General features: G+C 36.0%; 1 protein-coding gene across 3 annotated transcripts in view; it reads left to right on the top strand.

The window, feature by feature from the left end:
• The window catches only part of cerk.L (ceramide kinase L homeolog), a 57,734-nt gene extending 47,163 nt beyond the window's left edge, over positions 1-10,571 (top strand). For 2 of the 3 annotated variants that reach the window (XM_018250985.2, XM_041585099.1), the window contains 3 exons: positions 3,008-3,213; positions 4,999-5,216; positions 7,995-10,571. In XM_018250985.2, the coding sequence (XP_018106474.1) occupies positions 3,008-3,213; positions 4,999-5,216; positions 7,995-8,082 (512 nt within the window). In that variant the 3' untranslated portion in view covers positions 8,083-10,571. The remainder of the gene's footprint in view (positions 1-3,007; positions 3,214-4,998; positions 5,217-7,994) is intronic. The other variant, NM_001092758.1, reaches the window with a different exon arrangement.
• The last annotated feature ends 4,353 nt before the right edge of the window (positions 10,572-14,924 follow it).

Genomic DNA, 14,924 nt, shown 5'->3' on the forward strand with positions numbered 1-14,924 from the left:
CATGTGGAGCATAGGGCAGGCAGATTATGGCGCACACAGTGAGCATAGGGCAGGCAGAAAACCGCAGGAGACAGGGAAACATATCAGGACCACTCTAAGATGAACAGTTCATACTGTGCTTCATACAGTGACACAATGCTGGTGCCCCTCCAGCAGTTTGTCTGATGTTTGAACAGATGAACAATGTGGGCACTTTCAGTCTGGCTCTGATGTATGAACAGTATGGGGCTTTAGGAGTGTGAACAATAGATGTGTCACAGGTGTGAACAATGCAGTGAAGATGAAAAGTGTGAATCTTACTGTCTGAATTTGAGGTGTAAACAATGCAGGGGCCATTTAATCTCAGTACTAATACCTTTTTAATTTACGCAAGGTAAGCAGACACAGCATGCAGACTTTCATGTGGGGGGACACACAAGGTGAGGGGGGTCACGGGTCTCCAGTTGGACAGCAGTGGTGTATATAATGCAATTATACACATAATATATCATGAGAGACTTGGGTTGAATAGGAGATATGACATGTATGGGTGTGTTGGCATTCAAAAGGGATTGAAAATGGCACAGCTACTTATAATCTATACATAGAGATGCCATAAATGTATTGCTAACATGGGTATTCCCCTGCACTAAGCATAGTTCTACTGGATAAACCAATGGTATAGTGACTGTTTTAATGGCAGCCTAATGGGAAATCAGTATTGCAAAGGGGTTTTATATAATTTGCTAGGATATAATTTATTTTATTTGTGAAAACAACAACAGTATATAGATACAGGTATAGAAACAGTTATCTGGAAACCCATTATCCAGAAATCTCCGAATTACTGAAAGGCTGTCTCCCATAGACTGCATTTTATCCAAATAACCCCAATTTTTAAAAATGATTTCCTTTTTCTCTGTAATAATAAAACAGTACCTTGATCCTAACGAAGATATAATGAATCCTTACTGAAGCAAAATCAGCCTATTGGGTTTATTTAAAGTGTACATGATTTTCTAGTAGACTTAAGGTATGAAGATCTAAATTACGGAAAGATCCGTTATTCGGAAAAACCCAGGTCCCGAGCATTCTGGCTAACAGGTCTCATACCTGTATTTGAGTTTGGAAATTATGATTCATTTGCATCCGCTAAATAGTGCTCCCAACATTTACACATTTTTAGTCGCATGGGAGGGAAATTTGCTGTAACAGAGAGAATAATGCGTTACGGTTATCTGTATCAGCACATTTCAGATAGAAATCTGTTGCACTGCATTCTCATGTTTTTCACTGCATCAGCAAGCACATCTTGAAAGTCAGCATTTTCCCAAGAGCTGTGAATGCTCACACCAATAAAGCCTCTAGAAGATAAATTAAAGGAATATGTTTAAATCGGCAGCAAATCATTTTTGTTTGGTAATATGACTTTGGCTGCAAGTGTGCTCACAGCTTTGTAGATTTGTGACTCGGTATTTAGTTTTTAAAATAATTTCCGTTAGTAATAACACTGCTCGGTAAATGAGATTAGACTCCATAATCTGCCAATGTGTTTCTTTAGTACTATACTATTCTGTCTATATATTGTCTCTTCATCCACTTAGTATCTGTCTATAGAATGCCTCATTCATTACTATCACCTCATTTAATGAAAGAGACAAGACATCTCTGCTATTTTCATGAATTAAACTTGTTGGCAGTGAACAGCCACTAGAATGTGTTTTAATACATGGCATGTTTCACGCTGCAAGCTCTTTGTCAAGTGAATCACTTTGGTCCAGTCGCTTTGTGGGCTTGTTGATATGATCACTTCTAGGATAAAGTTAATCTTCTGTTTCAGTGAAAGGAAAAGCCAAAGTCTAAAGCTTAAACCGAAAAGAAACTCCTAAGATAGATTCTGCTGAATAGGAGCCCTATTTAGTGTAATTCATTTCTGGTGGTGTAAAATTTAAACTTGCATAGATTTAGTGGTGTTGAATCCTTCTATAATTTTGATGCATGACAACCTGACCCCTGAATTTGAATTTGTATATAAATATATTATACATACACTTCCTGCCAGACTCAAACAAGTCTCTCACTCCCAGAATTTAATGGAGTTCATTACTGTCTTCATGGTCCAGTGCAACGACTTTATGCATGCAATACAGAGCTTACAAGTGAGACTGAGAAGCTGCCAGCCAAGATCTGTGACTGCAGCATAGACCATCACACAAATACCGATGAATAGCCTTTAAATGTTATCCTTATAAATGGTGCTTAGTGATAACAGCAATAATATTTGCTTAGTGGGGTGATTTGTGTCACATGACTTGTGTATTATAAAGAAAAAAAAAAAAAATAACCTTGGCGTAACAACACCTGTATAAAATAATTTGGCCTTGGTCATAGAACTCCTCCGTGGCTCATAATGTCCTTATATTTTACAATAGGGTGTACATTATTCCCTATGCAGATGCCTCTGATTTCTTCTGTTTTTTTTTTTCAGCCTATAAAAAAATCTATAGAAATTAATTTTTATTTCCATTTGTGTTTGTCTTATGGGAATATTGCAAAGAGAAAATAAATGATTTTCACCTGCCAGCTGTTATGTGCATTTAACTTACTCGGTTTGCACTTTTAGAGCCATCATAGTATACCTACTATTGGGAATACTTATTTAACTAATGCTGTTGCTTAACCTGTAGACTATTCTTAGTGCCAATGGAGGGCAGAACGCTGTAACTTCACCATGTACCATTGCCTTTAGATTTTGGTGGAACCGAGTTACATGACCAGTAAGTAGGCTATAGGTCCATGTTGTGTTAAGTATTTTTTTCAGTAATGCTCTCCTTACGTAACATACACTGGTTGTTTTTTTTTTTGTTTGTTTTTTTTAACTCTGGTATTTATTGTTTAGTGATAGTATCCTGTACAAGGTATATGGCATTTCCTGGTTTTCATTTTTTTAATGTTGTTGTTTTTGCTATAATTAGTTTTTCTAGCAGCATGTATATTTGAATTTGTGTTTATTTGTATTGATTTTAAGAACAAGACGATGACTGGACAACAATCAAAGGAAGATTCATGGCAATCAATGCTGTCAGCATGAGTTGTGCATGTCCACGAAGCCCCAATGGCCTTTCACCAGCAGCTCACCTGGCAGATGGAAGTGCAGATCTCATTTTAGTTAGAAAGTGCTCAAGACTTGATTTTTTAAGGCACCTTATCAGGCACACAAGCAATAAAGACCAGGTAACAAACACTGACACCTAGACACAAACGCTAGGTCTTTGTTTTTGCTGTTAAAAATATTTACACATCTGAAATGAAGGGCTCTCCGTGTATACACCCCAGTAGAACTGTAGCAAGTATGTGTAGCTAAAAAAGGGAAGGAGACATGGTAACAGGTGAAAACTAGTTACATTTTCCTCAGTATTGCTTCTATTTTTTTTACCTTTTATTTTAATCTTTATAGGGCAACAATATTGCTTTTAGCAGTATTTTCTCTTATGTGTGATTTAATGAAGAACGGGAGGTGTTTGCCTGGCTACTCTTGGTAACCTGAAATTAATTGTTGCCTTGACACAAGCAGATCTCCATTTGTCACATCTAAATACAATGGTATTCAATTGTATTTCTAACATAGATATATAGACAAATATCACTCTTTTTTTGTGGTTATAAAATGCTTTTAATCTCATAGCAGGCACTTTTTTTTTGTGCAGACTTTTTATGCTCTGCAGTGCAAAAGAGCTGGCTCACAGGCTGTGAACTTTGAGCTCCTACCATTCACAGCTGAGTACAGATCATAGCTAAGTACAGGTCACTGCCAGTACAACCGAGAAGTTCACACAGCCTTGGCACTACATAGCAGAAAGCACTGTTGCGTGCAAGGAAAAAATATAGAATTCGTGGTGAATCATTAAAAAAAAAACAATAAAAAAAGGATTGCCCAATCTACAGTTCATATTATTCCAGTAACCCAATGCCACAGTTAAAAGCTTCATTATCATGTTGTGAAGGTGTATTTTATTGTTATTACTTCATTACTATATTTTGGATTACCCTCTAGTGCAGGGGTCCCCAACCTTTTTTACCCGTGAGCTACATTAAAAAATAGAGTTCGGGAGCAACACAGGAATGCAAAAAGTTCCCCGGGTGCCAAATAAGGACTGCAATTGGCTGTTTGGTGGGCCCTATGTTGACTGACAGACTACAGGAGGCTCAGTTTGGCAGTACACCTTTTTTTTATACAACCAAAACTTGCCTCCAAGCCTGAATTAAAAAAATAAGCACCTGCTTTGAGGCCACTGGGAGCAACATCCAAGGGGTTTGTGAGCAACATGTTGCTCGCCAGCTACTGGTTGGAGATCACTGCTCTATTGTGTTATTCAGACTAGAGTCTGGTAGCAAGACTTGCGTTTAAAACACAAAGCTGCAGAAGAGAAAGATAACCTTATGCTGGGTTGAGTTTAAATTTCTTTCTTGGGGTCCACTTAGTCTTAATCACAAGTGGTCTTTAACTGGGCTTTTTGATATGCAGGAACACAAGGTACAGTGAAGGGTTACCTGGAAACATAAATTCTATATTAAATTATATATTGGGTCCCTGGCTGTGCTGTAGGAATCAGTGCCTTCCTGTAGGTGCATTTGTCCACTTACTAGTACAGCAGCACATAAAGATCTCAAAAGCTTTTGTGATTAAGGTCCAGAAGATTTTCATTCATCCAGGTCATTTCATATGTTATTTAGTAGCAGTAAGACTAAAGGAAACGTTTCAAACACTTGAAAACATTTCACCGCTCTTCAGAGTAGTTTTTCGTTTGAACGAAAGAGAATGTTGCTTTTGATTTATAACTACTAAATACCATATACCATAGCACTTGCTAAACAGCAGTAGTAACATATCTATAGATGGGTGGCTCGAGTGGCCTGTTATCCCACGATTGTTGAATAATCCCTCAATTAAATTGATTGTGTGGGCTTTTGTAGCCAGTATATTTATTAACTTACTTATACTCACTTTTATTTTATTAGTTTGACTTTCCATTTGTTGAAGTTTATCGAGTAAAGAATTTTCAGTTTACTCCAAAACACTTTGAAGATGAAGACAATGAAAGCACAGATATAGGAATTCTTGGCAAGAAAAACTTTTCTCAGATATGCACAGACCATCCATCATGTGGATGTAACCATGTGAATAGCATTTGGAATTGTGATGGGGAGACATTGGACCAGACCGCCATTGAAATGAGGTATGCCTGACTTTTATTGCCTGATAAACCTAAGACTAGATTTAATCTCTTCCCTTCCCAAACATATCACTTCACGTGCTATAATAATGTCATGGTCAAGCACAACTAATGGCTTTGCTTATGATTGGATAGAAGCATAATTTTTTCCTTTTTTTCATTCTAAGCCATGTGTAATTGCCTTTGTATTATATTCCTTACAGGTCATGGCACAAGTCTTATGCTTTTTTTTTTTTTTTTAATTGAGCAGTGCACATATTTCCCTGAGTCTAGTCTCAGGATTTTATACAGATGGAAATTAATATTTCTGCTTGGCCCACATGGATTATTTTCTAAAAGATTATTCCACCATCTAATTTTGTCCCCAGAAAGATCTGTCATCAAACACACAATCTTCACAAGCCATCTTCAGTCTGGTTATGTTAGCTCCAGGTGTGATACAGGTATAGGATCTATTATCCAGAAACCCATTTTCAAGAAAGATGGGAATTACAAAAAGGCAATCTTTCAAAATAATCCAGATATTTAAAAAACGATTTCCTTTTTCTGTTATGATAAAAAAGTACCTTGTACTTGATCCAAACTAAGATATAATTCGAATCAAAACCAGCCTATTGGGTTCATTTAATGTTTACATGATTTCCTAGTAGACTAAGGGGCCCATTTACTTAGTTCGAATGAAGGAACAGAATAAAAAAAACAAGGTTTTTTTTGGCTACTTTGACCATCGAATTGGCTACTTCGACCTTCGACTACGACTTTGAATCGAACTAAAAATCGTTCGACTATTCGACCATTAGATAGTCGAAGTACTGTCTCTTTAAAAAAAATACTTCGACCCCCTCGTTCGCACCTAAAACCTACCGAAGTCAATGTTAGCCTATGAGGAATGTCCTCATAGGCTTTCTAAGTATTTTTTGGTCGAACAAAAATCGTTCGATTGATGGATTAAAATCTTTCGATTTGAAGGATTTAATCGGTCGATCAAACGATTTTTCGTTCAATCGAACGAATTGCGGTAAATCCTTCAACTTCGACATTCGAAGTCGAAGGATTTCAATTCGAAGTCGAAGGATTTCAATTCGGCAGTTGAATATCGACGGTTAATTAACCCTCGATATTCGACCATAAGTAAATTTGCCCCTTAATGTATGGTGATCCAAATTACGGACAGATCCATTATCCAGAAAAGCCCAGGTCTCAAGCATTCTGGATAACAGGTCCCATACCTGTATCTCATAATATTATTTCATAGGCTTGTTGCAGACTTGCAGTTTATTTAGTCGAAGCTCAAATCAATTGTTGATAGTTGTAAATGTTTGCTTAACTTGATAGGATAATCTCCTTACACAACTCGCCTTTATTTACCGGAGCCACATAAACAATGCTTATACTTAAAGATGTGCATGTGTTCTCCCCTGTCTTTTAATCAAAATAAAATCCTGTGTCTTTGTGCAGATCTGTTGGATAAAGGTTTTTGATTATGGTATTTCTACCATTATTATCTACCCTTTAGAATCAGCAGTTAATGAGCTGTGTTAAACAAACCAATCTCTTACATCATTGCCACTTTAATCTCTTATACAGAGACAACATATTTAATTATAGAGGAGGATAATTATGAGGGAGGTTTGGATGAAACAATTTATTCCACTGTTGCTCTGTAGAACTAAAGTTGTATAATGAAACCTTTCTTTACCTGTGCTGGTCTATCGTGTTTAGAATAACAAATAGAAAACAATAGAAATCGATGTGTATTTGTGCCATAGAGTTTATGTTAATTGGCCCAGTTACTCTGGTGAATGCAGCAAATCCTTTTGTTAAAGCATAATGGGGGCATGTGTTTTTCTTCACCTCATTTTATAATGTGATCCATACCACTATCTATTAAAGGAACAGTAACACCAAAAATAATTATGGATTTCTCATGCTGAGTTATTCAGAACAAGTTGTCCTGTTAAAGGTTGCAGCAGCATACTTGGATTGTTGTATGTAATCTTTTTCATAGATGCTTAGTTCTTCTATTTCAAATAGATCAATGGTTTTAAATCCTGTGACATTATTGCACAGTTAATTACCTGGTCTAAGTAAAACTATAAATAATTAGTATAGCGGATGGTACTGAGGGAGTGGTGTCATTGCAGTAGAATGGAAAACCGTTCAATACAGCTATATGGGATCCGTAAACCTATTTTTCGAAATCTCTGGTTTATGGGAAGGCCATCTCCTGTAGAGTACATCTAACTCTCGTTTTAAAAAAATATTTCCTTTTTCTCTGTAATAATAAAACAGCACCTTGTACTTGATCCCAATTAAGATATAATCGATCCTTATTGGTGGTGATTTTTTAGTAGACTTGTGGTAAGAAAAGAAAGAAAGATCCCTTATCTGGAAAATCCCAGGTTCCGAGCACACGGGATAACTGGTCCCATGCACTGTGTGATCTCCTTCCTCCTTTCTAGGAAACTATAGAAAGTTTTTTTTTTTTTTTGCTAGATTTTAGTAAAAGAAGCAAAAATGGCTGTAAGATTCCAGTTATCTTAAGCATGAAACTGTTGTGTGAGAGCTAATGATTTTGTATGGTCTGGGGACTATATGGGTATATAATTCCCTGTTCATAGACAGGTTTTTGGTTAAATCTGTTTGCGTTCTTACTAATTGCAGAACTGCTGGGAAGACAAATTGAGGTTTTTATTTATATTGTTCTTACTCTCCAGTCTTGTGGTTGATGTATTGTGACCATTCACTCTCATGACTAATTTTCACTTCTTATGTTCCTAGGGTCCACTGCCAACTAATAAAATTATTTGCACGTGGCATTGAGAATGCCAAGTTAGAAGATGATGTAAACCCAAGCAAGGTTTTTTGAAAGGAAGGAAAAAAACATTCTCCTCAAATAAAGACCATGATGTCTTGCTGAATTTGTTTATTTATTTTTTATTTGCCTGCCCATAGAGTATTGTGAACTTTGTTTAAAAAAGTATAATATATATTTAATTATTTTAATTGTTTGTGAGATTGTAATTTATAGAGACTTTTGTGTGTGCTTTCCCCCCTAGCATCATGGCTTTAATTTTGACATCTATCTGGCTCTTTCTTTATAATGATGATGATGATGATAATGTCTTTCTCCTAAGCTTAGCAAGCAGCAGTAGTGTTCTGACTTATGCCAGCAGCATATTGTTTTAGGGTTCATAACCATGGAATTAGATGGTTTTGATTAACTTAATCAAATAATTTTTGCACTGTACACTGAAATATATATCTCTTTTGGCTATCTTGTAGAAATCTACCACATTGAAAGCAGGCAAAAAAATAAACACATTTTGTCAGTCAGCAGGATATTACAGCTAAACGAGTGGTGGTATAAATATCACAGTTGCTGACTATTACTCGGCAAAAGAAGAACCTAATGTATGGCACTTTAACTCTCATTTCCCCATTGATAAGAGCTAAAATTGTAATAGCTGATTAACTTTGTTATACTTGGTCCAGGAGACCAGTTGAAGTAATAAAAGTATTATGTTGACCATAGGATTGAGTTGAAATATATTGGCATGTTTAAGTGATTACGAGTGAAAGAGCAGTGTTTAAAGTGTGTGCTAAAGTGTATTAAATACTAGAAATAATGCATTCTTGTATGCCCAGTGTTTTAGGAACACATATTATTCTATTGGGACTCTGTTAAATAAAATCATTACTTGCATTTTTTAATGTTGATAACCAATATTAAGGTTTGCTATTGGTAAATAATTTCAACAGGTATCTTTGTTCAGGTAATATTAATGAAAAGGACCTTTTATACTAATCACAGAAAGTAAAAAAAATGTTCATCTCAAGGTATGACTACCCCAATCTCCCCTTCTTAAAGGGGAACCGTCACCCAAAAACAATATTCAAAATCCTATTTTATCACATTAGTCAAGCAAAATGAACTTTAATTACACTATATAAATTATTTGAATCTTGTTTCCTTCAGTCTGGGAATTCATAATTATAGCAAGCAGGCAGGAGCCATTTTGTGGACACTGTTATTAAGACAAGCCTTGTATCACCTCAGAATCTTGTTTGTGCACCAGAATGGGGGACCTGATGTCCATCCCCATGCCCTGACTACACAATTAAATGGTGAAGAGACGGTGAAATGTGTGGAGAGCAGTGGCATCTTGGAAGTGCTGAATGGAAAGTGAAAGTAATTGTCTGCCCCGCCTCTATGCTTGTCTGGATGACAGGTCCACTTTAACTTACAGTTCTGAAGTACCTGGCCTGACTTTTCCTCTATATTTGTGCTAAATCACAGATCAGTCCAGTGAGACCATAACTTGAGTTGTCAGAGGTTCGGGTATGGTTTTACTTATTTTTGAAAATATTTTAGGGAGGAGTTATTACTGAATAAATTGAATGTTCAGCTGATTCAGGGAACCAGATACAGTACGTTCTCTTTGTGACTTTGTCACTTTACCTTTGTTGCTGTTTGGGATTATGAAAGGGAAACTATACTTCTTAACCATTCAGGTCTCTAAAAATAAATTACATTAAACAGTCCATATGTAAACCACTATTTCATATAAATAAAGGCTTTTTATAAAAAATATACTGGTAGCATTTTGGGAAGTACTTTATGTGCCATTGAATAATCCCAAATTGAAATACCCACCATTTTACATACTAATGACTGCCCCCCGGGTCTAACAATTCACTTTGATCACACACAAACCAAGGACAGAGCTCTGTCTTTTAAGAGCTGTACTAGATAACTCATGATATAAATTATCTGTTGGTTACTATTCATTCTGAAGGTGTAGTTTTCCTGGTAAGCCTAGTATAGATTGCTGAGAAATGCCCATGGAAGCAAGCCTGTGGCTCAAGCTATGACATCTATTGTATAGTTAAACGTTAGCTTTGCAACAGGTACAATTATTGTTTCTTCTTTTAAAGGGGTGAGAAAATGAAGGTTTTTGGATGAAAAGACTGTAAATTGATGAATTTAGCCTTATATTATACGAACAGTATCTTGACAGTTTTTTTTTTTTTTTTAAATGTAACCTAACACCATGGCTGAAACACAAAATATTCCATTTCTGGAATGGCCTGGGTTTCATTTATTCCTGTCTCCAAATCAACCAGTTTTTAGCTGCTCTGCAGTAGACTGTTTATTATCTGTTGTGAAGTCTGGAGATATGGTCCCAATACAGTAGTACAGTAGGTGTATGAATAATATGCATTGCTGATGAAGAGTTCCTTTTGCACACAACTGCCTTTTTCTGCTTTTTGTTTCATTTTTACAGTGCAATCTAACAATGCAATAACTGAACATTCTTGCTATTTTAAAATCAAAATAAAATATTTTAGTATCAAGTTGTCTCTTTTGTTCACATTGTATGAAAGTCCTGTTGCGTGTGTGTGTGTTGAGCTACTGTAAGTGTCCTACAATCTAGATTGAATTACAGTGTCATTGAGCTTATAATATTGATAATATATATATTTATATATATATATATTTATATATATATATATATATTTATATATATATATTTATATATTTATATATATATATTATATATATTTATATATATATATATATATATTATATATATATATATATATATATTATATATATATATATATATGTAAATTATATATATATATTTGCTTGATCTTTAAATGAGGGTATCCATAAATGTGAACTTTGCTCTTTATAATAACAAAAAAGCAAATACATTTTAAAAACTGAAACTATTTGATTATAATGGATTCTATGTAATTTGGAGCTTTCTGGATACCAGGTTTATGGATGGATCCCATATCTGAACCTAAAGGATATTTTCAATCACAGAGAGAAAGGCATATCTGTGAATTGAAACATATCGGGGCAAATTTACTTAACTGCAAAAATTCACAAGTGCTGGCTTTGTGCTCATCGCAACACTTCGCCAGGCGTAAATTTGCTTGGACAACGCTAATTCATGAAGATCCGAAGTTGCGCACAGGGTACCGAATGCTCTAAAAAGCTTCTAAAAGCTTGCTTTGTTATATTAAAGTTGGCAATTAAAGGTATCACATATTTTTCACCAGAGGCAACCCCTTTAGACTTGACAAACTGAACTTCATTTGAAGCATTGTTGGTGGTTCTTTATGGTGAGGGCAGTGAGGTTGAGGAATTCCCTTCAGGGTAATGGCAGATTCTATCAATGCCTTCAAGAGTAGCTTGTATGATTTCTTCAAAAACTATAATAGTATAAAAGTATAATATCCAAGGCTCTTGTGATCTACAGTTAGTAAAGCTCTTAGTTTATATAATTGATATATGAGAATGCATTGATAGGTTTGTATAAGTTGTATATTTCTGGAAAAAAGGTGCACTAACTCTCGGGGTCCAAGGTGAGTGTAATCATTGAGGGGTCCCAACAACTTCAAGGGATTGCTGTAAACTTAAGATGGTGGTATCTAGCCATTTTAAGATAGGGCCAATGACAAGTAAGCTACTTGAGAACTGGAATTAATGTACTGTACATAACTAGGGGTGTGTATAACTATATTTGTCATGCTATGCAGTTTTATGCGTTCCACAGCACAGGAGTTCACATCAAGCCCAAACGCAGAAAAATCCGTTCTAATTTTTTTATCGGCATTCAGTGTTGATATCCACACTTACAGGTACAGAATGAGAAGGGCAACCAGATCAATAAACACTGGTGTTAACATTTTATGGAACACATAAAATCTACTGCACACAAAGCGTAATGGTAAATGCCTTGGGGGCATGTAACCAGATTAAAGATGATGAGAGACTGGATAGAAATTTTCCTGTGCATAATATACTTTCAAAAAAGACAAAATAAATGGCCACTACTACCTATCTAACCAATTCCACTCTTCATGAAAATACTTCACAAAAGACTTGTTGCAATTTACCCCATAAGGAATGATGCTTTTATCAAAATGAGAAATGCAGATTTATTTTGAAGCAGATTAATTAAACTAGGAAGTAAATGATGGCCTTTATTTAATGGCATTGCCATGAAACAGTCAATGCGAACTAGCTTTCAGTCTTGTGATTTACAGTGTAGAAAATAACCACCTCCTCTCAATGCAGTTAGCCCAATCATATCTAAATCAGAAAATGAATTAATTAAGACTGAATGTAGTGAAAATATCTCAAGGTAGTTCTAAAATACAATGAATGAAATAGGCTTAGGATATTTTTATGTGCTATTTATAGCTTGTTATTGCTTGTCTCCTTCCCTTCCTGTTCTATGTTACACTATAATAATTGACCTTAAAGATAAAAAGCTTGAGTACCTACCCTAAATGGTCTAGGGGTGGTAACCCTTTCTACAAAATTATTAGGGACTAAAGCGTTGGAGAACAGATTTCTTTCAGGTATCTCCATTCCTACAAGTGCAGATGCTAGGTGGCACAATTTATTCTTTTATATCAGTACAGGTATAGGATCCCTTATCCGGAAAGCCGATATCCAGAAAGCTCCGAATTACGGAATGGCTGTCTCCCATAGACTCCATTTTATCCAAATAATCCAAATTTTTTAAAATTATTTCCTTTTTCTCCCTAATGATAAAACAGTAGCTTGTACTTGATCCAAACTAAGATATAATTAATCCTTATTGGAAGCAAAACCAGCCTATTGGGGTTATTTAATGTTTAAATGATTTCCTAGTAGACTTAAGGCATGAAGACCCAAATTGCGGAAAGATCCGTTATCCTGAAAACCCCAGGTCTTGTGCATTGTGGATAACAGGTCCCATACCTGTACTGTAAAGTACACAGGACATTTTCTTCCCCAGTAGACATAATTTTTTTAAGAGGTACCCTCTGTGAATGAGCTAATCTCCCTCCTTCATGGGGTCACTAAGTGATTCAGATGATGAACTACAGGACTCAACAAGACAGGCCCATGATGCAAGAAGATTAATTTAAAGGAATTGTTCAGTATAAAAACTGGGTAAATAGGCTGTGCAAAATAAAAAATGTTTCTAATGTAGTTAGGCAAAAATTTAATGTATAAAGACTGGAGTGACTGGATGTCTAACATAATATACAAAATGGGGGTGTGGAAGCACGCTAAAGTCGAAGTAATTGTATATTTAAGTATAATGGAAGTACTAGTTTTAATGCACATTCCCTAGTCCCCTGTCTCAAAAGTAAGTTTACAAAACAGGGGTCTGTAGTTACAAAGTTATGATAATAAAGTTGAAAAGCCACCATACCACGTCAAGATAAACCCCATATGGCGGTCCCTAACTTGTTTGCCTTTCGCCATAGTATAAAAAGTCTTACTTCTCTGCATATTAGCATTATCCGTGAATCAGTGTATGTTGAACCTTGGTTTCAGTATGAACTCCCCCGCCAGTATGTGGCTTTTCAGGGAGAGGAACACCCATTTTTAAAAGAATAGGGCCCCATTAGTTTAAGGGTGGTATGGGGTGCTATTAAAAACCACATGAAGCTCAGCCTCAGCTTCCGGCAACAATACAATGTACAAAATGGGGGTGCGGAAGCACTCTAAAGGCTAAGTAATAGTATATTTAAGTATAATGGAAGTGCTAGTCTTAATGCACATGGCCGAAAGGCAAATAAGTTAGGGACCGCCATATGGGGTTTACCTTGACGTGGTATGGTGGCTTTTCAACTTTATGATCATAACTTTGTAACTAAAAACCCCTGAATTAAATGTGTCATGACTCAGGATTAATTGAAGAAACTGTGTTATCTAAAGTCATCTTAACTCATTTAATATACAATAATACAGAATGCATATTCTCCTTTACTCAACAACATGACATCTTAAAAATTCCATTCACATTCAGATCATTGCAGCACTCTATAGACTAGCCTACAGAGCTAAGTGTTCAGGTGCCAAGAACGCATCAAACATTTTGTGACTTCACACACATTGGTTGAAAAATTAGAAAGGTTAAACCTGTATCTCTCCTTTTTAGGAGTATCCAATATGACTAAACTTACCCTGGGAGTTGGAGGAAAGATGACAGACTTCAAAGACCCATTCAAGAGGATTGTGTGAAAACTGCATTAATGTCTCCACGATCCCATTCCCCTCCAGTCATATTTGTCAATTCCTCCATGCCCAGAACCCTGTTGAACCAGGGACCTACAGCTTGCTACGCAGTTGTCAGGTACTGTCACAGATGTGTAGCTGGTAGGTAGGAACCCAGGGAACACGTTACTACCCTGGTAACCCAGGGTACACATGTTGCTAGCAAGAATATTAGAAGCCATATACATGAGATAAATGCTTTCATGAATAATAATTGAACAGAAGAATTATATAAGAAGTAACCTGTAAGATAAGTCCATAAAACAAGCCAGTGGTCAGGGCAGGCAGCAAACTGAAACCAGTCGTTGAAACAGGTGAGAGGTGTCTAGGCAGGTGGCAGACAATGCAAGTCCGATTAAACAGGCCAGGTGTTAAATCAAGAAATCAATCCACAGCAGGGGACTGGAGTACAGGTACAAAATATACAAGTCTGTGAAAATAGGCCAGAGGTCAAAACTGGGAGATTCACAGCAATCAGGCAAGGAACAGGGACTGAAGTAGAGGTATAGGATAGGGACTCAGGAACACAAACTCAAAAAAAACAAAAAAAAAACACAAGAACTAGAACAAGGCTTAGTGATTCAGAAATGGGTTTCAAAGAGCTTTAATGAAACCAAGTTCATAGTAAAAATATA

The sequence above is a fragment of the Xenopus laevis genome, chromosome 3L, assembly GCF_017654675.1.
Source record: "Xenopus laevis strain J_2021 chromosome 3L, Xenopus_laevis_v10.1, whole genome shotgun sequence".
Classification (NCBI taxonomy): Eukaryota; Metazoa; Chordata; class Amphibia; order Anura; family Pipidae; genus Xenopus; species Xenopus laevis.